Raw genomic sequence first — 26705 nt, 5'->3', positions numbered from 1 at the left:
CACTCTTCAACTCTTCAGTCCAAAAGCAGAATAAATCCTCTGTGAGATCGCAGGCTGTGTGCCAACAGCAAAGAGCACAGAAGAAAAATACTGTAAACATGAACTGGCCATAATCTATATCACATATTCCACAATGATACATGATACCGTAGCGCTTTTCTACATATCGATCGCTTCGCTGCACGAGGGAAAAATGATAGGGAAGAAAAAAAGAGAAGGAAAAGACGATTCAGGAGGAGGAAAAGAAGAAGAGCAGCATGGAGGAGTGGGGGGGGGTTTAAATTGGGATCCGAATGTAAAAGGATCCACATCGTGCTGTAAGCTCAGAACTGAGAAAGAGAAGTTACCAGAAGGCAAGAAAAGCAGCACAGAAGGGGGTGGGAGAGTTGTTTGTAAGGGTCATGGGGAGAAACCCATTCAGCGGGCCCTGAAAGGCCACCTTGCAGTTCGGCTCTTGCCTGTGTTGTTCCTGTATGAAGGATTTCCCTTCATCCCGTGCCATGCCTCTCATGTCCTCCTCAGAAGGAGCCTGAACGTTTTCATGTCTGTTGGAGTTCCATATCCTGAGGAGGGTGGACTTATGTGTGTCTTTGTCTCGCTGTGCGCTCCTGCATTTTCCTCCCTCCTATCTATTAATAATATTGGGGAGAGAAACAGGGAGACAGAAGCTCCTGTTTGTTTTAGTTGCAAGGCGAGATGCTTCTCTCTTCACAGCCCTAAGCTGTGCAAGTGTTTCTGCTTTTAAATATTCTCTTCCCTAGTGTGTCAGGATCAGGATTTCAAACTATCTTTTGCCCTAAAGGGATACACGGACCTCCCTGGCCAAATATCAGCACACCCGTTGCTGCAACTGGTAGCTGAATTTTTTAAGCGCTGAGGATGAGGAGCCTGGGTGGCTGCAGAAAAAGTGAAAGAGGAGAAGAGGGAAATAGAACAGTTGTACTGTTCAGGTTGTGTGCCAGGGGTTTGGTTGGTGTGAATACAAAAGATTCATGTGTTTATCTCTAAAGAGTTCCATAAATGGAAAGTTTGACAGGTTAGCAGGTTGTTTTAGATCCACTTCTAAAAATGTACATTTTAAAGAAATCAGGTTATTTTCTGCTGCTGCTGCTTCTTCACACATCATCTCAGTCTCTAGAGAAATTTATTTGTTTTTCTGTTTCCAACGGCTTCCAACTCATTTCTTACTCACAAGGCACCATTAACCCACAGCCCTCATTGGTTACTTCAATGTCTTAGCATTGTTTCTCTCATTTTATTTTGGACATTGGATGGAAAATTTTGTCTTTAAAGTCCCCTGACATGTTTTTTCTGAATGTTCCACAGGGGAAAATGAATTGGTTGACCTTATGTCTTTTAAATATTTCCTCAAAACTGACCTGTACTGCACCCTGCATGCTTATTGACATCCCTGGTAAATATTTGTAAACAGTGCTGAAGTAATTTTTTTTATTTTTATTTTTTGGAGTAGTGTAACTCTACACTGCAAAAAATGAGAGGAAAATCTTGTCTTTAGTTCATGTACATTCATCAGTTTAGGGAAAAAAAACATCTCAAGTTAACAATTATACCAGGTATAAAACAGTTAGTCATTTTCAAACTTCTGAAGATCAGGATGAATCCAACTTGTCTTTCGCATTTTGAATAGTGCCTAAGACAAATTAACATCTATGTCCAATTACATTTGTAGCCCAGTCTGTCTGAAATAAAATTTCAGACTTCCTAGAAACTCTACTGAAAAAAATCCTTCATTTTTTCAAATGTTTTGTCTTCTTTCAGCTTTTTTCCAGACTGTATTGAAATAATGTTGTTCTTCAAAAATCTACATGCATGACTACATGAAAAGAAAATGAAAAACAAAGACACATGGCCTGTTGTGAGTCATCAATGCCAAAGTCTGGGGTTTGATTCCTGACCTTTGTTGCATGTCTTCATCCCTTCTCTCACAGCACTCCAGTCTGAATTGTGACTAAAAGTGAATAGACCCAAAATATTTTACAAAAATAATAAATTTCATTTGCATTTTTATGCACCTTCATCAGCAGATATAGCTTATATTCTTTTTGTGTGCTTCGGGCCGTTGTCATGCTGGAAGCTGAATTGTTACTCTGGTCCGAATTCTAGAGTTTTCTGAAGTGAGTTTTCTTCTGGGATTTCTTTATATTTGGCTGCAGCAATCTCTCATTTTATGTGGAATAGTAATCCAGTTCCTGCCATACCACATGTCGACACCACCATTCTTTATAATAGAAATGGTCAGGTAATATTCATACCATACAGGCCTGATTGGTGGAGGTATGACCAATGCCTGCTGCATGCTCCAGTTGTTTCATGATTATTTTATAGGAGGTCATTTAGAATTATATAAAGAAAGTTACAAGCTTCTGAGCCCAATTTTGAGCGTAATGCTTGTGAGTAACAGTATATGTATTTTTTTTTAAACTTTCTTTTAAAATATATAATCACAAAATATTAAAACAAATCGTTATCCCTTTACCCTCATGGGTATTGCATTTTGAATTTTGAAAACAATGATTCATTGTATCTATTTTGTAATAAAACAATAACATACCAAAATATTAAAATGCAAAACACTACGAATATATTCCACAATTCTAGACCAGTTAGAGATGCAAATAATTGCAACCAGTGATTTTAGAGAAAGCAAAGAATTCTTGACAGTGGATTTCTTATAAAGTCTAATTGAAGGTTGGATTATTTTTCATACATTTTAAAGAGTTATGCAGCTGAAATAAAACATACATTAACTGTACTGCAGCACGTATCAGGGGTGTCAGTACAGGTGCTGAACAGCACCAAACTCTCCTATAACAAGCAGAACATTGTCACCATTTGTGATCTGGCCTATGATCTTATCATAAGCTGCAGAATATGATTTGATCTTATGGAGGTGATCTATGAATAGTGACACTCCTGTTTTGATGGGATTACATGAGCAGCAGAAACATAGAGAAGCAGAACAGAAGTTTCAGGTGAAATGTAGATGTAGATGAAGCAGAATGAAATGTTTGTAGCAGCGCAGCTAAAGTGGACTGATCAAACTTTGATGTTTGCCACTAATAAATGTTACATAAAACTTCTGGTGCTACAGCCAGGAATCTTCAAAAGTGATCGTTTTACCCATCATGCTCTGAGTAAATGCTGTTGTTTCCTTGAAGGAGAAAACATTTCTTCAAATAACAGAAATCGTCATAATTGAGTTATTAAATGAAGTCCTGCTTCAAAGTCATTTCAGCATTTTTAGCCATTTTCATGCTGATTGCCAACATCCGGCCCCTCCAATGTCTCTCCTAATGTTGCTCCGCTGAATCATTCACAGGAAGTAAAAGTGTTGTTTTTAAAAGTGACTGGACTGAATTACCTCTGAGGGCCTCTTAACTCAAGACGGTTGTTGAGTTGTGTGTGTTTGTCTGTGTGTTACTCTGTGTGTTTAGCAGCTCGGAGCGAGGGGGAGGTGAATGAAGATCGTATCAATCGCCAAGCCAGGCCATTGAATGTATTGATTAGTTACCTTTCTTATTAACATGCTGATTAAAGAGAGAAGGGAGAGGAAGAGAGAGAGGGAGTGAAAGGGAGGCAGACGAGGCTGCACACGAGCAGCACTCCTCGCCTCACCTCGGACGGATGAAGAGGAAGCAGCAGCCGCCGCCTGGAATAGGAAAAAGGATGCAGAGTGGATTTAACAGATGAGCAAGAGAAGAAAATCAGGGAATATCCTGGAAGAGGAAGAGGAGGAGAAGAGAGATGCGAGGAGCGGATGCAAGGAAGAGGCGGAGGATGAGGAAGAGGAGTAATGGGGTGGGTGGTGTGAAGGGGTGGGGGTTGCAGGAGGGGAGTGGATGCAAAGGTGGGGCCGACCTGCTTGGAAATCCAAGGATGGAAGAAAAAGAGAGAGAGAGAGAGAAAGCCTGCCGCCTTTGATCCCCCGCCGAGTTACACCGTCTGACTGGCTGGAGAGACTGACACACACTTTACAGCTTTGAGACAAACACCCTTATTCCCACACAACCAAACACACACGCACCTGCAGCCTCTCATTCACACACACCATCTGAGACTAAGAGGCCTGGGCGAATGCATGCATTATTGTGGCAAAAATAGCTGTGAGTGTTTATGTGATCAATATGTAGATACTTTTAAGATGGTATTTTCACCAGTAAGTGTTGAGCTGCATGCAAAGAGGGATTCCAAGGACTTGTGGGAGAAGTGCTGATCTATACTGAGAGATGACCGGAAAGTGTTGTTGGGCAAAATGGAGGGAGGAAGTGAAAGAGGGAAATGTGGGATTCAGTGTTTCAGCCTTCAAGTGCTTGCATGTATGTGTGTGTGTTTGTATGTTGGGGAGGTATGTTTGAGTGAGTATCTGAGCCACTGCATCTGATTCCAGTCTGACATTTGTAAGAGGTCGTGTCTGGGAAAATTAATGAATTTTTTTGCTGTGCTCTGTAATTAAGCACCAGTTTAACTAACCTGCTGTGCTTAAGCTGAATGTGAAGGTGCAGTTGATCCCTGCAGACTGAGGAATGCATCCATGCATTCACAGGCCCTGTGTTGCCCATGACTTTGCTATAGTTGGTCATATCAAATATGAGCAGAATCAAACACTAGAATCATTTTGTCAGATCGAGTTTATAGATTGAAGCATAATTTCTGCATTTTGGCAGATAATTGAAACTACAATTAAATTAGAAAACATTGTAAACTTCCACTTCACTCAGGTGAAACAGTATCACCTGCTGTGATACTAATTGCATAACTTTTAAAAACTTATACTGAACTCTGACTTAAAAGTCAGAGAGAAAGAGAGAGAAAAAAAAGTGAGACAAACTCCAAACTTATCGACCTTTGCGCCTCCTCCTCGCTCATTTTTTGCATAAATTAAACACTTTTTTCACGTCTCTACCCCTGCGGCTCGGACCACAAAATAATTTCATTTACATAAAGAATGCGAGGCCCCAATTAATGGAGATATGTTTACATTTTATATGAAAAACATAGTTGTAGGGCAAACCGGAGGCTGCTTAAAAATGCGCGGATCGATACAGGCTGATGCGCGCTCAAACGAGATGCGCGTTCACACGCTTACAAATACAAACAGATGTGGCCTTCGATTTGGAAATAAACTTTATTCTTCATATATATATATATATATATATATATATATATATATATATATATATATATATATATATATATATATATATATATATATATATCGTTTATTGAACTGGACTACAATCATTTTAAATATAAATGTAAGAAAATTTAAAACAAAATCTGAAAACACATCAGACAAATGTTTAAAAATAAGATCCGTGCATCTTATATGATGTTGAAGTTTCTGGTTTTTTCCCTCTGGTCTGCCCTGACTGGCTGCGTGTTCACGGGGCCACAGCCCAGTGAATTAAAGGAGTGAATTTGCATTAATCCAAATATGATCGATAATAACATTATTCACGCTGCGAAGTCAAGTTCCACATCACGGCCCCCAGGATCATTACTGCAAACTAAATCTGCAAATAATAGAAGAAAGAAATAATGGGGAAAAAAAGAGATTATAATGCAGCCATTTAATCCTCGGTTCCAGCCACAGCTCCCAAAGAAAACCTCTAAAAAGCTCAAAGGAGTCCAAAAACAGTTTTTTTATTTAATCTTTTAGACGTAACAATAAAAAGAGAAACATCTGTTGAGACTTTGGGTCTGTTTAGCTTGCGGGTTATTTCTTGGATTATAGTTTCATTATTGAATGTAATGTAAAACATTGCCATTCTTCCAGTTCGTTTTTCTTTTGAATGAAAATGTGAAATGGTGTGGTCGTATTTGCAGGAGGCCACGCGCTGTTAATGCAGATCATCTGCCGGCCTCCAGCAGCGCACCTATGCCATCAATGGTCCCTCGTGTTTATTTCAAACAAAATAACAAAGCCAAAAAAATTGGGCAGTCAGTTTTGTATTAGTATTTTAATTTTTCATTGCGTGATAAATTGTGTCAAATAAGTTATCCTGTTACTCTAAAATCACCTGACTCAGATTGCAGGTTCAAGTTCTCTCAACTCATCTAAAGTCAAACGAGTCAGTTTTCCATCGGTGCTAATTTCCACCATCATCATTATTACCGTTGATATTTAGTCTTTTTTTTTTTTTTTTTTCTTGTTTGATACCCAATCAGGCTAAATTAATTCCGTTATTGATTCTACATTGGGATCTGTAACGCCAGGGCTTGTGATAATCATTGATTTTATTGATCAGTTTGAGATGGGAAGAGATTTCAAAAGGGAAGCTGACGACAGGAAAATGGAGGAGAAACGCAGTGCGTTGTCACAGTAACAGGAAGTCATTACAAGATGTCAGAGTTCTTATTTAATATGAGAAAACAGGAAATGCTGCTGAAATGGGTTTAACTCCGAAATTGTATCTATTTTATTCATTAATTGTTCAGTGTTTTAATCTTTGTTAATGTCTTTTTCTTATATTGACAACTATAAATATTTTACACACATTTCAAATATATATTTTTTTACCTTTATATAATAAAAATTACAAGTAGCTCTGCAAACTGCAATGTTGACAAACAGGTTATGAAAACGACAGTTTTACCATTTCTCAAAAGAAAAGGGTGTTAAAAATATATTTTTAGTTGTTAATGTTGTGTTAATAATTGTTATATTAATGGGAGATAAAAACTATATTTCTGAACAAATAAAGTGTTTTTTAAATAGTTTCTCAGTAGTTTAGATTTTCAGCTTTATTTCTACCAAAATAAAACGTCCCCAAACTTTGAAGTTGATATTTTAATAGTTATCAATAGTTTTAATCTTTTTTTTCTTTTTAGAAAACTTCAAAATTATTATCATTATTATCATTATTAACTTTAATTTTACTTGAAACGGTTTTTTAAATTTCAGTTTTTATTTTAAGTTGGATCCAAAATAAATGCTTTCAGTTTTCAGCTAGTTTCTGTTTTTATTATTATATAATGTCAAACATTTATTCTTTTTAAAAAAATCCGCATTTACCAATGATTTTTGCTTTGTTCAGATTTTTTTTTAAGTAAAATTACTTAAAAATATGAAGGTGGCCATTTTCTGTACCCAGATGGACAGTTGTGGAAACACGGATGTATGATGATTAAATAACTAATCAAATTATCTGCAATGAGAAATCTTTTATTGATAAAAACTCCCAGTTTATTATATTTCTTTTACTTTCTGCTTGTATTTGTGTGGCACTGCTCACACTTAAAACCTCAAACACTTTTCTTTACTCTTGTAATAAAACACATTTTCCGGTTAAAACCTCTCCTTTATTAGTTGCTTTGTTTTAAAATTAAACTTTCTAGAGGCGTGAATTGATGTTTATGCACAATTATTTGTGAATAGGTTTGTATGCATGATAATAGTTTTGAATGACAATAAATTACCTGAAAAATTGTCTGTGTTTGGTTTTTATTGTGACTGGCTGTGGAAACATCAGCTGAACTGTTAGAAGTGAGCAGTCAGCGTTTCAATTGGCGCATTTAGCAATTAATATTGAGTGCAAACGTTGTGTGTGTGTGTGTGTGTGTGTGTGTGTGTGTGTGGGTGTGTGTGTGTGGGTGTGTGTGTGTGTGTCTGTGCTGTTAACAAATTATAAGTGCGACATGTTGGTAGATTAGCAATAAATCCACTTGTTTTAAAACTAAATTTAAAATTTAAACCAGATATTATCGATGGGTTTTTTACAAATGTAATTAAATAAAACCATTTTATTGTGGATTTTTTTTCTTTTTTTCCAAATAAATACATTCATTGGAACGAATATTATCAACAGACATAAAGATGATTCTCATATATACATATTTTTTTCAGTTTCTATTCTGTATCATTGTTATTTAAATGATCCTTTTCACCGACACAAACGGGAAGTCGATATCTCATTCAAAATCGCAGCGACGCGCATGCGCTCCATCAATTACAGTTTCCCAATAATTGATTGCTTTTACCCGGTGATTAAACAGCAGGTTTGAGGTGTTTGTGTACTTTCTGTATTCCATCCTGTTGCTGCTTCTGCTGCAGCATGTCGGTGCGTGTCGGGGAGGTTCGCAGGCCTCCAGCTCCTGCATTCACATCACGTCCGCATGGCCACAGAAAATACCTTCTGATACGGCTCGCTTTTTCCCCTCTCTTGTATTAAATATGAATTTATGAATACTGACAAGCGGCTGGAAGCTCATCAGCCCGGAGAGGAGCTGCAAAGGTTTCTCGATCCCTAATCAGCGCAGAAAATGAAAGCCTTTCTGCCTCATCTTTGCTGACTCTGTTTGTGCTCCAGCTCATATGTGGTCATTTGGAGGTCGCAGCACTGTCCTTTGACCTCTGACCCCCTTGCTTTCTGTTGCCTGTGATATTGTGATGGCGGCTTTAATGCCCGTCGGGATTCAAGCATCAGCTAAAATCTAAACACGCTTCAGATTTGGAGCCTCATCCATACGCATGTATAGATGGAGCTGCGACTAAGCGTGAGCGTGTATTTATTGCCATTTAGTAATGGACAAAGTGGAGTTTCCACTGTTATTCCTCACTATGAATCCCTGCGAGAGCTCCAGCTAAATGGCTGAAATGTAAATGCCGTCCTGGCTCTCTGTGAGAGCAACAGCTAAATGCCCCAAATGGCACCGGCGATCAAGAGATTTGAATCTTGAATTCACTTAAAAGGATGGAATACAATTTTTCATCGTTACTCCACTTTATGCGCGGAGTTTCAGCTTCATGATGCAGGCTGGGTGGCTGAATGAGTGCAGAACCTCTGCGGGTGTCAGAGCTGCAGGGCTCTCTGGGTCTGCAGCTCGTGTGGCATATTTTCCAGACACAGTGGGTGAACTTTCGCCTCCACCTCGGAAGGACAAGCTTTTTCTCCTTTAGCGTGTATCTGTTGACCATTTTTTTTTTTTTTTTTTTACCTCTAGCTATCCTCGCCATCCACACACGCATCCCTCCGTGCCGCGTTGTGGCTGCATGGGGCGGATCGATAGGGCAGCATCTGCTCCGGGAAGCCGGCGGTCCCACACCGCGCACCGCCTCGCTGTTTTCCAAACGCCAGAGCTGGTCATCTCTGAAAATTAAACTGACAGACAGATATGATTAGTATGCGCGCTCTGCCTCTCTGCTTGTGTCTGAGTCTCGGCGTTTTCTCTCTCAGGTCGGCACGCGCGCAAACACGCACGAACAGGCCTAAATCCACGCAAGCATTACAGATATATTCATGGAACTTAATGCGCACAGGAAGCGGGCGCCTGTTCGCATAATTAAATGCACATAAAGGAACGTGAACTTGTGCAGAGAGTAGGTGACCACAGACAGAAGTGCATCAGCAGACACAAGCATCTGCGCGCTAAAAGGAAAAAAAACAAACTAACAAACTTACAAAAGATTTACACGCAAACGCAACAAAACAAGAGAAACATTGTAATGAGACTGTAATTATGCTTTCTATTGCACAAAAAAAACTATTGGGCACTTTCACATGCACGCACTGAAAAAAACAATGCACCCCCTTGCACACACACGCGCGCGCACCCAGAAAACACAACACAAACTTAAAAAGAACAAATGAACATGCAACAAATCATTTAATGCAGCATAAGTAAAAGCTTTGTTGTCACTAGGAAAACTGGTCTTGCAATGCACTGATTTTCACATCCACTGTGTGCACACGCACTCGTCGTTGTCTGCTGTTGTGGCGCAACAGCAGCAGGTCGCGTGTGTTATGGCGAAAAGGGGGGGTGGTTGGGTTGATGGAGGGGGCGCACTGATCTTGTTAAGGGACTTTGCAGAATGAAGCGTGATTGAATGGAGCCGCGTACTGATTAGAAGCGGGGCAAAACAAGCGCGTCGCTTGACAGTATTTATCCCACTAGGTGGGATTTACAGCAATAGGTGGTGCAAGAAAGGGAAAAAAAAGCGAAAAAGAAGATAAAAAAGTGTCTTTTCAGTTATCTAGCATCAGAACTACAGGAAAATACAATGAGGTGTTATAGGCCAAGAAAGCACAAAGTTGAATGCCTTGTTAACTGCTTTATGTAGCATTGTCAACCTAAGCCTGCCCAAGGCAAAAGCGAACTAAGCAGCTGTTTTGGGCCTCCGAACCAACAGAGGGCCCCCAAGAGCACGAAAGTTGCCATATTTATAAACGTAAACCCTCTGTATGACTGAAACAAATGTGTTTAAATATGTAATTCTTTTTACTGGGTAACACAAAAACTATTATCAGAAATTACTGGCTTTCCAAGAAATGATCCAAATTAATTTTTTGAAAGAAACATTTTCTAATTTTTTTAACTTTATTTTTAATGATTAACAAGTAATAAACTTAGTTCTCAAAGCGGCAACTGAATTTCTATCTTAGAACAAGGCATTTTTTAATATAAGCTTAAACACAGTTTGTGTCGTTCGCTATTGAGATATAAATCAAGTGAAATCAATAGCAACACTGTAAATTCAGCTAATGCAGTATATTGTGTAGCTGACATTACCTTCCAGTTCCAAAAATATATCATGTTAATGTTAGATGCATATTGCAACAAAAATACATATGAACTGTATATTGCGTATTGTTAAAATAGCAGAAAGTCCATAGAAACATGCCATAAGTCTTCCATTGTAACATGAGAGTGAACTAATGTTAAACTAACATCATAATATCAGAACGGTTTTTCTGGTTAATTAATACTATTCCAAATTAAATTATATACCACAACACGATGTAAAGCACTGCTAAGAATTCTGCACCACTAACTCTAGGGTCACACAATGTATATTCCTTGAACACTAAAGATTTGTCTAGTATTTTTTTCTGTTAAAACACCAAAAACATGCATAGCTGAAACGAGCCCCCGAATTAAATTCTCTTCAGGACCTCAAACAGCACTGGACCGGCTCTGATCCATACAATTAGGTTTTCAAAGCTTAAATACCAATGCTTTTTCAGTAACTTCTTTGTTCTCCCAATCCTTCTTTATGAAATGTCCGCATAATGTTGCACAGTGACAAAAGCAGCTGCAGCATTACCTGTTACATAAAAAAGCACTAAGCGATTTTATGCAGCCATAAAACCAATTGATCAGGCGCGATAAAGCAAAAATGTCCTCACATAATTCATAAGTTTGTGCATGCAATCTGCTGAAGGAGGCTTAACCTGTGGGGTTATGAGAAAGAGCATCTCCACCTCCGCACACACACCCGCACACACCCCTCCTCTTCCCATGTTTTCCTCCTCCTCCCCCCGGAGAGAAAGGGTTAATTGGAGTAGGAATTTCATCGCACATCTGTCAGATTTTTAAGGCCGTGACGCACTGAAAGCTGGGAGTCAATGCGAGCAGAGGGAGGAGGAGGAGGAGGAGAAAGAGTTGGTGGTGAGATCGATGAAGTGGCAGGCAGAGAGGCAAGAGGAGGAGGAGGAGGAAAATCTCACGAGATAATGAAAGAAAAAGAGAAGTGCTGGTAACAGAGCGAAAACACGGAGCGTGGACCCGGAGATTGTCTTAGGAGTAAAAAAACCAAAAAAAAAAAACAAAAACAAACAAGCGGATATCCAGAAATTCATCTGAAATTGCAGATGTTGTTTCCTTTATTTTCTCTGTTTTTATGCGCCGTGCGTGGTTTTGGGTGGATGTAGCACCCCGGGGCGCAGCGGACCAATTGTGTGAATCTGTAGGTCTGCTCGGCGACACAGTCGGAGAGATGCACAGGGCGGACAGCAGCCGTGGATGCGCTCAGAGAAGCGGATAAATAAAGGTAGGATTTCCCATCTTTAAGCAGTCGATGTTGGCGGTAGCGCGATGTTTGGTGGGTAAAGCACCTTCCATGTAGCGCACTGGTTATTTGCAGGATATGATATGTGCGCTCTTTCTGTAGGATATTACTTTGCATGCAGCGGCGAGAAAATCGGAATAATTTACAAGATGAGACGAGGATGAAATGAATGAAGTTCTCGTCTCGTGGCTTTCTCGTTGAATGTGCGTCTTTCGCTAACCTACGGTAATTGTTTGTAATTTAAATGTGTGAAATAACGTAAACAAGAAAGAGGAAAAACACAGTGTTTTTTCTTTCTTTCTGTGCATCCACGAAAGTTTAAATTTAGAGGGTAACAGCCGCTGTTTTGTCGCACGCAGGCACAAAAGCGATCGAGGCTCCAGCCGGAGACCCCAGCTGAGCACCAAAGACACAAACAGATGCACAACTGAGAATAAAATAACCGAGGCTCTCCGTCCTGTTCCAAGCTCGTTTTCTGGGACTTTGAGGGAGTTTGAAGACACTACTTAATGTTATCAGATAATTAATTAGACACCCCGTAAGCCCGGAAATCAATTAATTCACAAATCAATAAATCCATAGTCTGGTGTAACAAGAGACCTTCCAGACTGTTGGCCTGGCTGTTGAACAACAATAACAAAGCTAGAGCAACAGCACACAGAGGCTAAAAACACACATTTATTTGCTGAAACTGAAGATGGATGGGGGTCTAGGGGAGATGTCCCTGCACAGCCACTCTGATCTGGCTCACAGCCAGGATGGCAGGGCCATGCTTCACACACGGGACCTCTCTGCTGCCTTCCCCAGGCCTTCCCTCGGGAGCTCTTCCATGTCCCTGGAACCCGAGCCCCGTCCATCAGGATACGACCACTCCATGTCCGCCCTGGGCTACAGCGGCGACTCCCCGTCCAGCTCAGGCAGCACCTACACCACCCTAACCCCCCTGCAGCCGTTTGATGACAAGTTTCATCACCACCATCACCACCATCACCCTTGCCTCCCTGTCAGCAATGTCATTGGCAGCTTCACCCTGATGCGCGAGGATCGAGGCCTCAGCACCAACTTCTACAACCCGTACGGAAAGGAGCTGGCTATGACCCAAAGCCTGACGCCCCCCACCACAGGGTCAGGTCTGGGCTCTTCCATGCATGGCTACGGCAGTCTGGGCAACAGTCCCAATGGCAACGGTGGACAGATGCTTCACAGCGGCTATGATGTCCACGGAGGGAGTCTGTTCTGTCGGGCGTCAGATTTTGGCAGAGAGATGTCACCACCAGGCCTGGGAGGTGGCGAAGTGTCAGTTGGGCATCAGCTGAACAAGATAGAGGCTCACCAGCACACACCTAACCATCACCCTCACATCTACAGCCAGCATTACCAACCTCACCATCACCCAAGCCAGCAATCAGCCAAGATGGGCGAACACCTACATTCCTCATCGCCCGCCTCATCCTCACCTGGCGAGGGCATGCTGCCAGGCTCGCAGGGTGGCGGAGGCGGAGAAGAGATCAACACCCGGGATGTGGCCCAAAGGATCATCACCGAGCTGAAGCGCTACAGCATCCCCCAAGCCATCTTTGCTGAGAGGGTCCTGTGTAGGTCACAGGGCACACTGTCTGACCTCCTGAGGAACCCCAAGCCTTGGGGCAAACTCAAGTCTGGCCGCGAGACCTTCAAGAGGATGTCTCGCTGGCTGCAGGAGCCTGAGTTTCAAAGAATGGCCTCACTCCGGCTGGAGGGTAAGATCTAGCTTTGCTCTCTGTATGCCTCACACATGCACCCTCACACTCAAACAAAAACACACTCTTCCCTCCTGTTTTCCCCCAACGCCAGTCCTCTTTATATCTTCCAAAAAAATTCCTCCTCTCCAGTGATCAGTATGCAGCTCAGGTTGACATATGAGGAAAAGCATGAAGCATCATACGGATGTTTCTGTTTTTCACACCGAGAACGTACCACTGGCTTGCTTGTAACCTCATAAGGTATTGATAATAAGAACATCCAGGACAGTCTGAGCCAGAAAGGGTCATATGTGCTATTCCTTTGTTTATTTTGCTCCCAAACAGCTATTGATTTGTACAGTAGCTACAACATCAGAAAAAAAAGGCTCAGACATTTGCCCTCTTCTCAAATGAACCATGAAGATCAGCGTGAGCAGCGGTTGGAAATTTAATCGCTTTTGAGCCCACCAAATAATTTGCACGAGATATACCGTTGTGGAGCGATTGATTAATTTGAGCGGTGATTTATGTCTGTTCAGCGGCTGCCTGAAGTTGACTTGGCGAGGCACCTGATGCAAATCACAGTTGAGCTGTTGCCAGACGTCTTTTATCAACGTCGTCACTGAGGCAATTACTGCAAGACTAAATACAAACGTTCTGCTTGTGGTGAAGCACCTCACTTTAGCTTAGGAAGGAAGACATGGTCTCAACGGATTTGTGACGTTTACTCAAAAATTAATTGAGGATTTTTTTGTGTGTTTTCAGTCGCAAACGATGAAAACAAATTGGGCTTCAAGATAAAAATCTCCTTTTGTGTTTTTCAAAATATTCTCTAATCATTTACTTCTTGCCTACTTGATAGCATTTGTATATATTCGAAAAAGATGAAGATTTTGTTTTTTTTGAAAGGCACATTGTAATCTGTTGCTTGACATTTAATATTCTTCTGGGACATGGATTGAAGACACGACTGTACGCTGTACAGTGCCGTGTTACAGTGTTGTTCCTCCATAGGGACGGAGGCCCATCTGATACACGAAGCACAGAGAGAAATCCAAGTGAGCGCAGTAATATGAGATGAGCGTAGACGTGTGTGCGTTTGTGTGTGTGTCTGCTCACTGTAGGGGTCTGTGAGCTGTACGTGTGTGCGAGTCTGTCCGGTTCATCACTGCCTTTTTCGCTCTCTGTCAGCAGCTCGACTGATTAAGCCCAACAACACAATGGGGTTCATAGGTAATGATTGTGCACTCTTGCAATCCCTTCACAATTATTGATCCTTGATTGTTCAACTCTGAGAGCACATGTGTACATCCTCTATTCAGCGAAACGTCACGACAATCACGACTAAACCTCTTATCTGGAGATGAGTTATCTCAGGGTTTGTTCTGTAATTTGACTAAAGTGTCGGCTTGTTTAACCCAATCCTGGGAAGTATGGATTGCTCTGTATGCAAAATTCTCTTTGACTGCTTTTTAAAAAACCAACCTATCATGATCCAAATCAAATCAACCCTTTGTCCTTTTTATCAGAAAACTAGCACACTTCACTCGTCTTTATTTTCAGCATCCCTGCCTTCATCTTTACAAACACAAACATTTCGACGGGTCGGAGCGCCACGTCTGAGCAGCCGATCAATCAGACTCATAAAAAATTAAAGCCTACACAGAGAAGTGTTTTAATGTTTGACATTGCTTCTCTCTCCCTCTGCTCCCACACACTCTAAAACTGCATATTTAGTTCCTGGCAAAGCCACAATTTAGACAGCTCGGCACTTTTCTACATAACCTACTTTCCGTAGGGGGTTGTTGTTTTTTTCTCCCCCCACCCCTTGCCCGGCCAACCCCCTTTTGTTTAATTACAAGCCACTATTGATTTCCATGGGAAAGAGCAGCACGCTTTGCCCACACACACCTCGGCCGCATCGGCGAATCGAGACTGGAATTAGAATGCGCGGTGCCCTGTGCTCCCCAGTCTGAAGGTAGCTCAAGTGCTCTCTGCTCCACGCCTCAAGTTTTAAGATGATCCCCCCCTTAATGCGGCAGTCACTTAAATACATAGACGGCCCTTCAGAGTGCGCTGGGAGCGTTATCTTATTTCCATAACTGTGTGTCGTCTATGGAGAGCTGCAGAGCTCCCTTTGAAGCTTGACGCACTGTAATTATGGAATGCACTTGCTGCCATTTTGTCTTTTCAAATAACCATCTTTCTGCAGAGACACTTTGCAAAACATGGAGGAGGTGATCCCTTGGATTTATCTGCAGTAGCTCGTTTGTGTGCATGTGTGTGCGCTCCATTGATTGCTGCACTGTATATGAGATGCATCTTCAGTCCAACCTCAGGCTGTGGAGGAGGCAATCAGGATTTAGCTGGAGAAGAAGGCAGGATAAAGACCACACAGCTCCGACACTTAAAGTCAAGCAGGGGATCAGAGACTATAACTTTAAAGATGATGGCCGAAGCCCTTGACTAAAGGTCTGAATGAAAAAGAAAGGTCAATGCGGTTTACGTGTTGGCTCCACCGTTGCACCAACCCCCAACAGCAATGCAAACCTCATAGCCTCATCCAGCTCTCGCTGTGTACAGGTTACTTTCGGCTGGCGAGGCTCAAAGGTCAAAGCCGATTCCATTTGCATATCGGGAATCAGCTTCTTCTGCATTCGCCATGCAACATCCAGCAAACGGCTCCGGTTTGCTGCTGCTGTTGTGTTTTTTTCTTGTGTATCCGACTGTTGCAGCTTCCCCCACTTCAGTGCTGAAGGGGTTAACCAGCCTCTATGGGTCGAGAAGTCTGAGCTGCACAGATTTAATCAATAATTTCTATCAGCCCCTGGCCCAGGAAATCAGCAGGGGGTGGGCTGGGGATGGGGCTGGGGGGTGGACATGGATGGGGAAGGAGGCTGGGAGGGGTTTTAGCTGGAAGGGGGGTGGGGGGTGTAGGTTTGGACGCCGGGGGGTAGGGAAAGGACTTTCGATCACGTTTCAGCAACACGAGACAGGGGCATACATCATGATTAGGGGCTGTTCCCACGATCATAAGAAGCCTATAGGGGAATATTTATATCTCCAGGAGTAGCCCCAGTGCTAGGGATTTATAGCATGGTAATTGTGAGCCTTTTACACATGATTACAGCATAAGGAAGCATTTACTTAATGGCTGGCGTTATGATCGTCTGTGAGGGAGAGCAGCGAGAACGGGATGGAGGAGGAGGAGAGCGGCAGGACACAGCGACTACTCCAACAAGCCATAAATCCGAGCTACAAGCAAGCCAGTCTGCACTATCATGTCATTCCTTTCATTACTACATAAGCTGAGAGTGCACCACTATATGTACACTATACACCTTACACCCAACCCCCCAACCAACAAATATTGACAGTGAAAGTGGTGTAACAGCAGTAAAAAATGTAGCATTTGCACAAAAAAAAAGAAATGTACTTGTGGTGATATTGACACACCGCTGACATCTCGGCCTGTTCAGATTTTAATGAGACGTGGTTCGATAACTCAGAAATGCAAACGAGCTCTTGATGCCCTAAAAGCCAAACAGACTTCTGTAATCTCAAGCTGACAAGAGCGCATCCCCAAGTCAAAACATTTCCTTCATATAATGATTTTGAAGTTGAATGTTCACAAGGAATTCATGATACAGATTTATTCAGGTCTACTTCAGTGCTTAAGTTTCACAAAGTTGGCTTGACCAAAAGCCCCTGAAGGCACAAAAGGCGGCAAACAGCATCTCTCGGGCTGGTGGGGGCGTGGAGCGGTGGGCTCTAGGGTGCTGCCGCTGCGACGGCACTCGTGTGGAAAATGGGAAAGGCGGCGGAGTGAGGTCATGGTTGTTTCTCAAGCACCTTGCTAATGAGAGAAATTTGCTGGTGCGAGTTGGAGGAGTGAAGAGTTGGTCATACAGTAAACACCAGCAGCAGCAGCTGCAGCAGCCTTGATATGTTTCTCAATGGGAAGCTGTAGACCAATCAATTGGACGTGTCAGAGCTGCTGTGAGAGAAAAAGGCAGGATCGGTGGTTTGTAAAATCTACGTTTGTAGCATGTGTGAACTGGATTGAGTGCGTGTGTTAGAGTTTCAAATGAAGGGGTTAAAGTTATTACTTGCTGGGCTCCCCATCTTGGAAAGGCATTTAATCTGAGTATTAGATCTCCACGTGTATCTTTGTGAGACAATAAATATAAGAATTGTTATATACGAAGTTCATTTTAAAATTAGAGTAATTTTCACTTTCATTTTTCCCTTAAATACTCAGATAATTTCTTCATTTAAGTAAACAAAAAGCAAACTTAAATATTTTTTTTAATTTTAAGTCAAGGCCAATTTTACACTGAAAGGTCAAAAGAATCAAAAGGTTTTTCAAAAGTCAAAAGATTTAAAAGATCAAGTGAAATTTGATTTATAGTTTTAGTTGCATATTTTTTTCAAGCCTGTCACAATAAGCAATTACTCAATTAATCGCATGTCATTTAAAACAACCTTGATAATGATAATGATAATTCTGATGATTAATATTTTTTGAAAGGCAGGTATGTTAAGAGAGGTATCATAATCAATTTTATTCATTGTTTTGGTTGTAAGTGTATATTTTCCTGCTTTATTTATATTTTAAAAATGTCTTGTATGTGAAATGTTCTTAACAAAATTAAAGTTCACTGTTCTTTGAGAGGAGGAACTTGCAATATTATGTCATTATCAATATATTACTAGAGAATGGCCTCAAAACAATATTATTGTTTATTGCAATATTTACTTGGACAATTTATCATTCAGCATGTTATGGTAACAGGCCTAATTATACCATGCCAATTTAAAAATGCTTTAATATAGTTTTAATATCTAAAAAACATAAGAAAATTGAGTATCTTTTTTGGGGGGCCTTGATGTGCATGTGTTTGCTCTGCTGTGCTTTGTACTCCGCTGCTTACTCTAACAAATGCATCTGATACCATCAGCAAAACAACCACACAGTGCTGATTGAAACCTCTTAAAAGTGTGCATTTAGGTAATTGCGCGACTCCCCTAAATATGTTTAGTCCCACTTAAGGCATCGAAACACCTTGGGCAATGCCGACTCTGCTCGTTTCACTCACCCCTGACGTCACCTCGCCTAAACAGAAAATAAACGAGTTCAGCTTTAAAGTGATTATTACTCACTCACCGCCGCCACATGTAAATGACTTTTATGTGAAGCTAATGATGTTGTAGCGTCCACTAAGGGGAAAAAGGGAGGAGGAAGAGAGGAAGTGGAAGGAGATGGATAGAGGAAGAGGGAGGTGGAGGAAGGGGTGGTGGAGGGGAGTTGGCTCTGCGCATAAAGGCAGAGGTTGGTGTTGTGTTTCCTGTAAATACAGAATTACAGCGTGTTAGAGGTGAAGGGTTCAGTGATGGATATGCAGAGAGGAACATGCAGCTTGAATTCAAAATGCTCGTCTGAGGCTCAAAATGGATCTGCGCTCAACCCACACACTCAGGGCTGCTTCTCGTTTCTCTCTGAGCTGCGCTGGTTTATTTGGCAGGGCAATTTTATATCTTTTAGATTTTTACACTTTCTCTTAAGCAAGCATTGATTATATGATTGTACAGGCTGCAGTGGTGTTTAACCCAGACCTAGGGTTTTCATTTTGTTGATGTATTCAAGGCCGACATGGAAAAATAATAATAATAAAAAAAATAAAATAAATTTATATATATAGATATAGATTTAAAACAAATGAATCACCAGGGGACTTTTTTCACCTCATTGTTTGCACTATTTGAGTATGAAGAACTTTAACTCTTTAACAAGAAACAATGGATGTTAATATACTCTGGAGCACAGATTCAGAAATAAATGAATATAAATGTGAAAGGTCTATCTAAATAGTGGCACCAGTTAATAAATTTGAAATATATTTTTCTCTGTTTCGCAAAGATGATATTTTTTTATTAACCTTTAGGTGAAATACTCATTTAAAGCTCACATGTCTGCTTTTCTACGGCTGTGATATTGAATGGGTTGATTAGAAGTGTCAAAGCCTATCAAGGTTTTTAAAAATGGCATTTTTCAAATTGTAAAGAGGATTTAATGTCCTTTGAATGATTTTCAGATAAGTTTTCATGGTGCACAGACCAAAACTGTACAATTCATGCAGTTCTTTAAATGAGCTCTGAGCAGCATAAAGCAGCTGACTGCAGGCTCTGTCTGAGCAAATACCCCAACTGTTGAACCAGGTCCTGTATCAAGAGCAGAAGTATAGAAAAGTGTCATTATGAATATTTATTTAAGAACTGCCGTGAAATTTAATGGATGTTTACCATATGTTTCTACTTAAGTTGAAGCTGATAACAATAAATCTAGGGGGCAAATTATAGCTATAATATTTTATATGTCATATTATTTTTCAAAGAAGTAAGAATAATTTACTATTTAGCATACAGGTATGCATTTAGATCATATTGAACATTTTAGTTTTAATTTGTGTTAAAACAGTGACCCATTAAACTGTGTGAATCTCATACAGATTAAATGTTGGAATAAGGCAACAATAACATTTCAAAAATCCCTAAAACATGAAAAAAATATATACTCAAATATAGACAAAACAGAACAATTATGCTTGAAAGTGGTTTCAATAATAAATTTTGTGCATAGAAATAGTTCTTTATACCTCTATGTCTTTAAATCATATAGTTAATACCAATAAAAGGTTTTAGATTTATTTTCCTGGTTAGATCTGACTAAAAAGGAAAACTTTTTTTTCTGAAAGTAATTATAGAGCCTTTAAAAATAAACAATGAAAACATCAAAGATTTGGCCTGGACGTGCTTTTTTTTTTATTTCCCCAGCCGCCACCAGCAGCTCACTGGCAACAAGATGTGAAAGATTGAACGTCTTGATTCCTCCACTGCACAATGAAACAAGTTGCTGATTCATCTCTTTCAACTAATCAAAGTTGCTTAGCTAATCTGTTTTCTTTCAACAAATCCACTTTCCCTCAGCTTAATCCATTTGTCCTAGTTAGCCAGCCAGTCTGTTAGCTAACCTGCTTCCCCTTTTCCTCCCTCCCTCTAATACATCTCCCATCCGTGTGCCTGCAGCCTGCAAGCGCAAGGAGCAGGAGCAGAGCAAGCTGGAGCGCAACCAGGGCCCGAAGCGCACCCGGCTGGTGTTCACCGACCTGCAGCGGCGCACTCTCATGGCCATCTTCAGGGAGAACCACCGCCCAACCAAAGAACTGCAGGTCACCATCTCCCAGCAGCTGGGCCTGGAGCTCTCCACCGTCAGCAACTTCTTCATGAATGCCCGCAGACGCAACCTCAACAAGTGGGCCGACGAGGGCCGCCCTTCCTCCACCGGCTCCTCGGGGTCCAGCGTTTCCTCCTCCGCGGTGTCCTGCAGCACCGCGTGATGATGGGCTGTCCCGCAGGTGTGTTGGGGAAGTCGCCGAGGGAGCAAGGGGGGCACATAGACTGGTCTAGGTGGAGATCAGGTGTTACAAATGTCCTCCTCTTTATCAGAAGGAGAGACGGAGCTGTTGCAGATCATTTTATGAAGCATTTTCCCAAACCAAAGTCAATTGCCTCTTTGAAATGGAAGGAGGCAATGCCTAGAATGATAAAATTGCAGGATGTGAGGTCCTGCTTGTATAGTCAAGGGTGCGAAGAAGTTAAACACCCTCACATAGACACCATCTCATTGCATTATTTTGATTATGTAGATTAGAGATAATGAGGGTATTGCAAATCAGGAGGAAGCATACTTTGATGTACCTTCAAATCTATTTCCATCTCTCCAAACGTGAAGAATCAAGAGGTGCCGTTTACTCACACCTGGAGAGCTCCATTGTGTAACTTTTTAATCAAAAGTGTTCACCATCATCCAAAGATGTTAATCCTCTCCCCGTGCTCTTATTTTTCCTCAAGAATCAAGGTGAAAGAGGAAGAAGAGGCAGTTTTTTTATTCCTTTATTTTTTTGTGATGAAGTCAATTCCCCTTTCTTAGCATGTGTTTCCATGGTGATGGTTCCCAGGACTGTTTTGGTGCTGTTTCAAATTTGGAGCCTGGAATAATCAGGATGGGGTTCTGCTAGCGTCTGTAAATCCCAGCCGTCAATCATAAATCACCAACGAGAGCATCTGCAGCATTTTGTTGGGTCGTTCTCGCCTTGAATTAATCAGAGGTTTCAGGGGAGATCACCAATGTTATGCTGGTACAGAATCAATAAATGCAAGTAGGACGCAGAAACAGACTTGTTGATGCAACCGTTTTAGCTTTAAGACTGTCGCTGAGCTTCCAAAAAAGAGCTCCTCAGCCATTTTTTGACTCAAAATCAAGCCACAAAAAAGAGAAAAACATAAAAAATAAATTTGAACACAAAAGGTTTCATAGAAAAGAGGTACACCTGACACAGTGTATAGTGAGATTTTAGTATTTTTTTCAGCTCATTTACAAATAACTGTACTCACCTCTGCTCCATTCTGAAGTGTTTTTTTAACAGATGTCTAGAAAATGGAGGAATGTGATTCTTTCTGCCCTTTTTGTACAGATTTCAAGCACATCACCCTATTTATAGGAAACATGTTGGAAGAGTGGGGCGGTTTGTTTCAGCCCTGCTGAAGGTCATTGTTAATTTTTGTTTTGTCTGCAAAGGAAAGGCTCTAACACGCCTTCTGATAGCCAATAGCAAAATCAAACCAAGAACATTTCAAATGCAATTACTGATCTGATTTATGATATTTATTACTGCGTTCGTGTATTTATTGTTTTCCTTTTGTGTTCCTCTCTGTATTTATTTGGTAATTAATTTATGCTATCTATATACTGTAAGTATTTATTTAACAATGCTCCGTATGTCTGTGTGAAACTGAAGACTTTTTTCTGATGGGCACTTTTAGCTGTAGAAACCCATCGTAATACCAAAGATTAACATTGCCTCCCTGAATGTACGCCCTGAATCCCTAAACCCAATTCCTGATCCCGACCCAATCCCGACCCGATCCACCATGTGATGTTCTATTTCTCTATCCTAAAAGGCCTGGCCTTTTTTTCAGTTTTTCTTTTTGATTTGGTTGTTTTTATTTTTATTTTATTTTATTTTTTTGTAGGAAAATGGGGAATTCTTTACTCTTGCAAATGTCTCTGCTGTCCTCTCTTAATGCCAAGGCCAAAGCTTTTTTGAATGTTGTGATTATATTTAGAAATAATTACGCTATAGATGACGGTAACAGTGATGTGGCATCCCATGGGTTCACGAGTTGCTTGTTAAAGTTGCATTCAGACCGATGCCGTGTGGAGGAGTGGGATGAAGCGTCTGGGGACCCACTTAAAGCGTTGTCTGAGGTGAAAGTGGGAGTCCACCCTGGTCACATGCAAACCTGCCTGCTGCTGCTTGGCTCAACATGCATTGCTGTGACCGCCGTCTCTCCTTCACCTAAACTCCTCCACGGCGCAGCGCAGGAACTCCTGTCTATGTGTAATGTCACCGTCACACACATGCCAAGCCCTTCTGACAGTTATCTCAGTTCCAACTAAGCATGGGCTGGTATGAGAATATCACAGTATAGTAACATTATTTGTAACAAATATGTAAAACACGATTGCATTGCTGTTATTTAAAACTGAGAAACAATTATTCCTTATGCATATTAATTATTGAAGTTAATGCAATACAATTCATGACAGCTAGTTCAGTAGTTTTGATTTTGATCCAATCTTGTAAGGAACACTTTATCAGTATAGTAACACATTTACGAGTGTAGTTCAAGCCAGCAGATGTCAGTTCACAGCAACAGGTGGGGGAGGGTCATTTATGTTACTCTATTGATTAAAACCCAGTCAAATCTGTATGTTCTCAAGAAAATTTTAACGATTTTGAATTATAAAAATTGTATGATTGACAATTTAAAATATTGAAAGCATAATCTAAGTACTCTGATATAACAAACCAGCCCATTATTAGTTCCAACAGGGTTTTTTTTTAAAGTTTACTCCTGTTGTTTTATGGGTTCTTGTTGATATTAAGATATATTCCGTATTTTCCTCAACTCTGTTGTAGCAGTATCTCAGAAAGTAAGTGCAGAAGGTCTTAAACACCATCCTTTGCTCCTTAGGGTCTGAGAACGTCCTCATCCTCTCAACACTTCTGGTGTCCATCTTTCCTAGTCTCTGAGCAGAGTCTTTGGACTTATTTTGTCATTTTGTTGCAGGGACTCTTAAACAACCCTTCCCAATTGTCTTGTAACTTCATCAACTTCTGAGGTTGCCTGATCAACTTGCACAGCACAACTGTTTAGATTTTCTAGTGTTTTGTTTGTTTGGAGGCTTAAACCAGGACAGTCACTGAAGACCTCACGCTCCGACCCCCTGTGGAAACGCTTCCAACCATCAGCGAGGCTGACACAGCCTTTTTTTCTTGCCCTGAACCCCCTCTCTCATTTTCTCTCTCTTTCTCCATCTTTAACGCCTAGAAAGGGGGCGGATCGGTGAAGCCCCCTTCACAGCGTGCACTTGAAAGACGAGCGGTCATGAAAGAGGCCATCGACTTTTTCGTGGACTTCAAAGTGGAGGCTTTTTTTTTATCCCGTCTCCTCTCTGGGTTTCTGGACTGAGGTCTGCTGTTGGCCAGACCTGTGGGCTTTAGGGGGGCATTCAGAAAGGGGTGGAGGGAGTGGGTGAGACATCAGAGAGGAGGCTGAATCATCCAGGATGAGGATGGTAGTGTGTGTGCGTAGAAAAAAGTAGGATGGAGGGGGGGTTGTTTGAGGAGCAGGAGGTGTTGGAGGACTGGGGCATGGAACTGAATTAAACTTTAATGAGTGACAATTGTAAGCGTGCTGAGAGTTAAGGGGGGCTAGCGGTGGGGGTGAGTGGTCAAGTCAGTACCAGGGTGAAAAAAAATTAAAAATAAAAGAGCTTGAAGGATCTTCTGCCGACCTCTACTCACCGCTGTCATCGTATCAAAGCAGAGGTGACACCTTTCAGGTTTGTCTTTGTCTCTCTGACTGGGAGCCTAAAATGGAGACAGATCTGTTTGTATTGAGCCACCTTCTGCTCCGTGTCAAGCAGAAAGCCTCTTCCTTCTCAGTCTGTGAGCAGAGAGGCAGCGGGGAGGGCTGAACACACCCCTCCATGCTGCAGGTGATTCCTTCGCCTTTTTAACTTGCGGCACCCCCTAGTGTCATCTTCAGAAACTCTGAGACAGAAACCTGAGCAGCATGTTGATGGTAAAATAGCAGAAATTAAATATAAGGCATCCTTTCAGAATAAAAAAAAAATATTTCCTTTTATTTTTGTTTTAACAAAAAGAAAACAACCAAAGATGAATGGGTAACTGCTGAATCATTATAACGGTTCCCCATTAGAGCTGACCTTAGCACTCAGAGGATTAAAAAATAGCACCAGAGGGGTTGCTGAGTCTTTATGCTACAGAAAACAGTTTTATGTATAGCTGGAACTGAGAAACTGGCATGAGGCCACGTCTTCAGATGGAAGTCTTTTGGACTTTGGAAACCCCAGTGTGTCCGTGTCTGTCCCTGCCTTCCTGCCCTGTGTGTACACAAAGACTTTACCCATCTACCTCAACTGTGTGAGTTGTTGTGTGGCAAAGATATTCCTTAACCAAAGAAACCATCCTGTCAGGGTGTCTGTCTGTCTATCTATCTATCTATCTATCTTGTCTGTCCATCCGTCTCTTCTTCATGCCTTTTTTGCTCCAAACCAAATGTGCTGGAATCAATCCGAAACAAGAGCCTGAATGAGGCTCCCATCCGGCCAAAGCTGAACTCCAGTACGCTAGAGTCCCATTGATCCATGTTCTGTATATATATATGAAATCATTCTCAAGACCAAAAAAGAAGGAGGTGACAATCTAAGCAAGGAGGTTCTTGCTGTAATCAACGTTGCCTATTCCTTGTTTTCCATAAACTAGAATTATCCCCCGAGAATCAAGCCTTCATCCCGAAATAAGAAAAAGAAAAGGTCAAAGGAGACAGAAGCTATTTTTCCACATTTGTAAGCCACCCTTTCCCTTCCCCTGTTATTTCCAAATGTTTAGTGTAGTTGAAATACTGTTCGATCCCACTGTTGTAAGTAGGAATTAATGAAATCCATACAGAAAGCTTTAACTGAGGACAGGCTGAGGGAAATGTTGGCGCTACCTCAGCTTGGACTCATCGACCCACCATGCTTTACTGTGCCATTCTTGTCCATGTGTTAGACTTAACTAATGAATGTGGCTAACCAACCAAAGGCTTTAAAAAAAAGATACACAACACTTTAAACATCAATCATGGTGGGACGTTTTGTATCAACAACTAAAGAAAAATCCCTTTGAATACCTCATGTGAAAATTGTTTGTTGTGATGTTGCACTAAAAAATAAAAATGATTCATTTGTAACCCAACGCTGTGCTCTGTCCTCTTTATTCTGACTAGGCCTCTCTGACATTTTAAAGGATGTAACTGAAGGACTGCAATGTATTTACTCTGTTTTAAAGGAAATTGTGATTTTAGGTAAGGTTTAGTTCCAGTAATTCATATAATAAATAGATAAATATAAAATAAACAGTGAATTATACATATAAAATAAACAAACAGAAAATACTGTTTAATATGTAATTTGAGACTCTTCAAGATATATTTCACTATAGTAGCTTTCTGAAACAACCTGCAAAGATCAGGCATAACATTTTGACCACCTATATCATAATTTGTTGATCCCTCTTTGGATATCAGTCCTGACTTCTTGAGACTTTGACTCCACCACAGCCCTGAAGGTGTGCTAGCACCATGTGTCATAACTGCTGTAAGTGGTGAGGTGGGGCCTCTTTAGATTGGACTTATTTGTCCACAACATCTCACAGAAGCTCAATTAAATTGAATTTGGTAGGTAAGTCAACATCTAACTTTTGTGTTTTCTGACTCATTCCAGAATCATTTTTGTACAAAGGTGCATAATCCTGCTGAAAGGGGCCATAACCACCAAACACTATTAGGTTGTAGAGACTCTGTTTATCTTTAAACTGAACATCTTTATATTATAATTTCAATAAAAAAAACACATCAGGAAAGTTAAAACATATTTTTAGGCAAAACCAAAAAATACAGTTTCATCAAAAATGAAACTGTATGTATAAACATACAGTCTTAGAAAGAATGTATGTGTTTACACATGTAAAAAAAATTAAAAT

The 26705-nt window shown here is 40.9% G+C and overlaps 1 protein-coding gene across 1 annotated transcript; it reads left to right on the top strand.

Moving 5' to 3' along the window:
- Positions 1-11376: 11376 nt before the first annotated feature.
- onecutl (one cut domain, family member, like) lies at positions 11377-25919 on the top strand. Its single transcript, XM_028007648.1, has 3 exons — positions 11377-11791; positions 12169-13548; positions 20617-25919. The coding sequence occupies exons 2-3, from the start codon at positions 12507-12509 to the stop codon at positions 20925-20927; spliced, it is 1353 nt and encodes a 450-aa protein (XP_027863449.1). The 5' UTR covers positions 11377-11791; positions 12169-12506; the 3' UTR covers positions 20928-25919.
- Positions 25920-26705: the final 786 nt, after the last annotated feature.

This window comes from Xiphophorus couchianus, chromosome 3 (assembly GCF_001444195.1).
Source record: "Xiphophorus couchianus chromosome 3, X_couchianus-1.0, whole genome shotgun sequence".
Lineage (NCBI taxonomy): Eukaryota > Metazoa > Chordata > Actinopteri > Cyprinodontiformes > Poeciliidae > Xiphophorus > Xiphophorus couchianus.
Note: the sequence above shows the minus strand (reverse complement) of the source record. Positions and strands in the feature narration are given on the sequence as shown.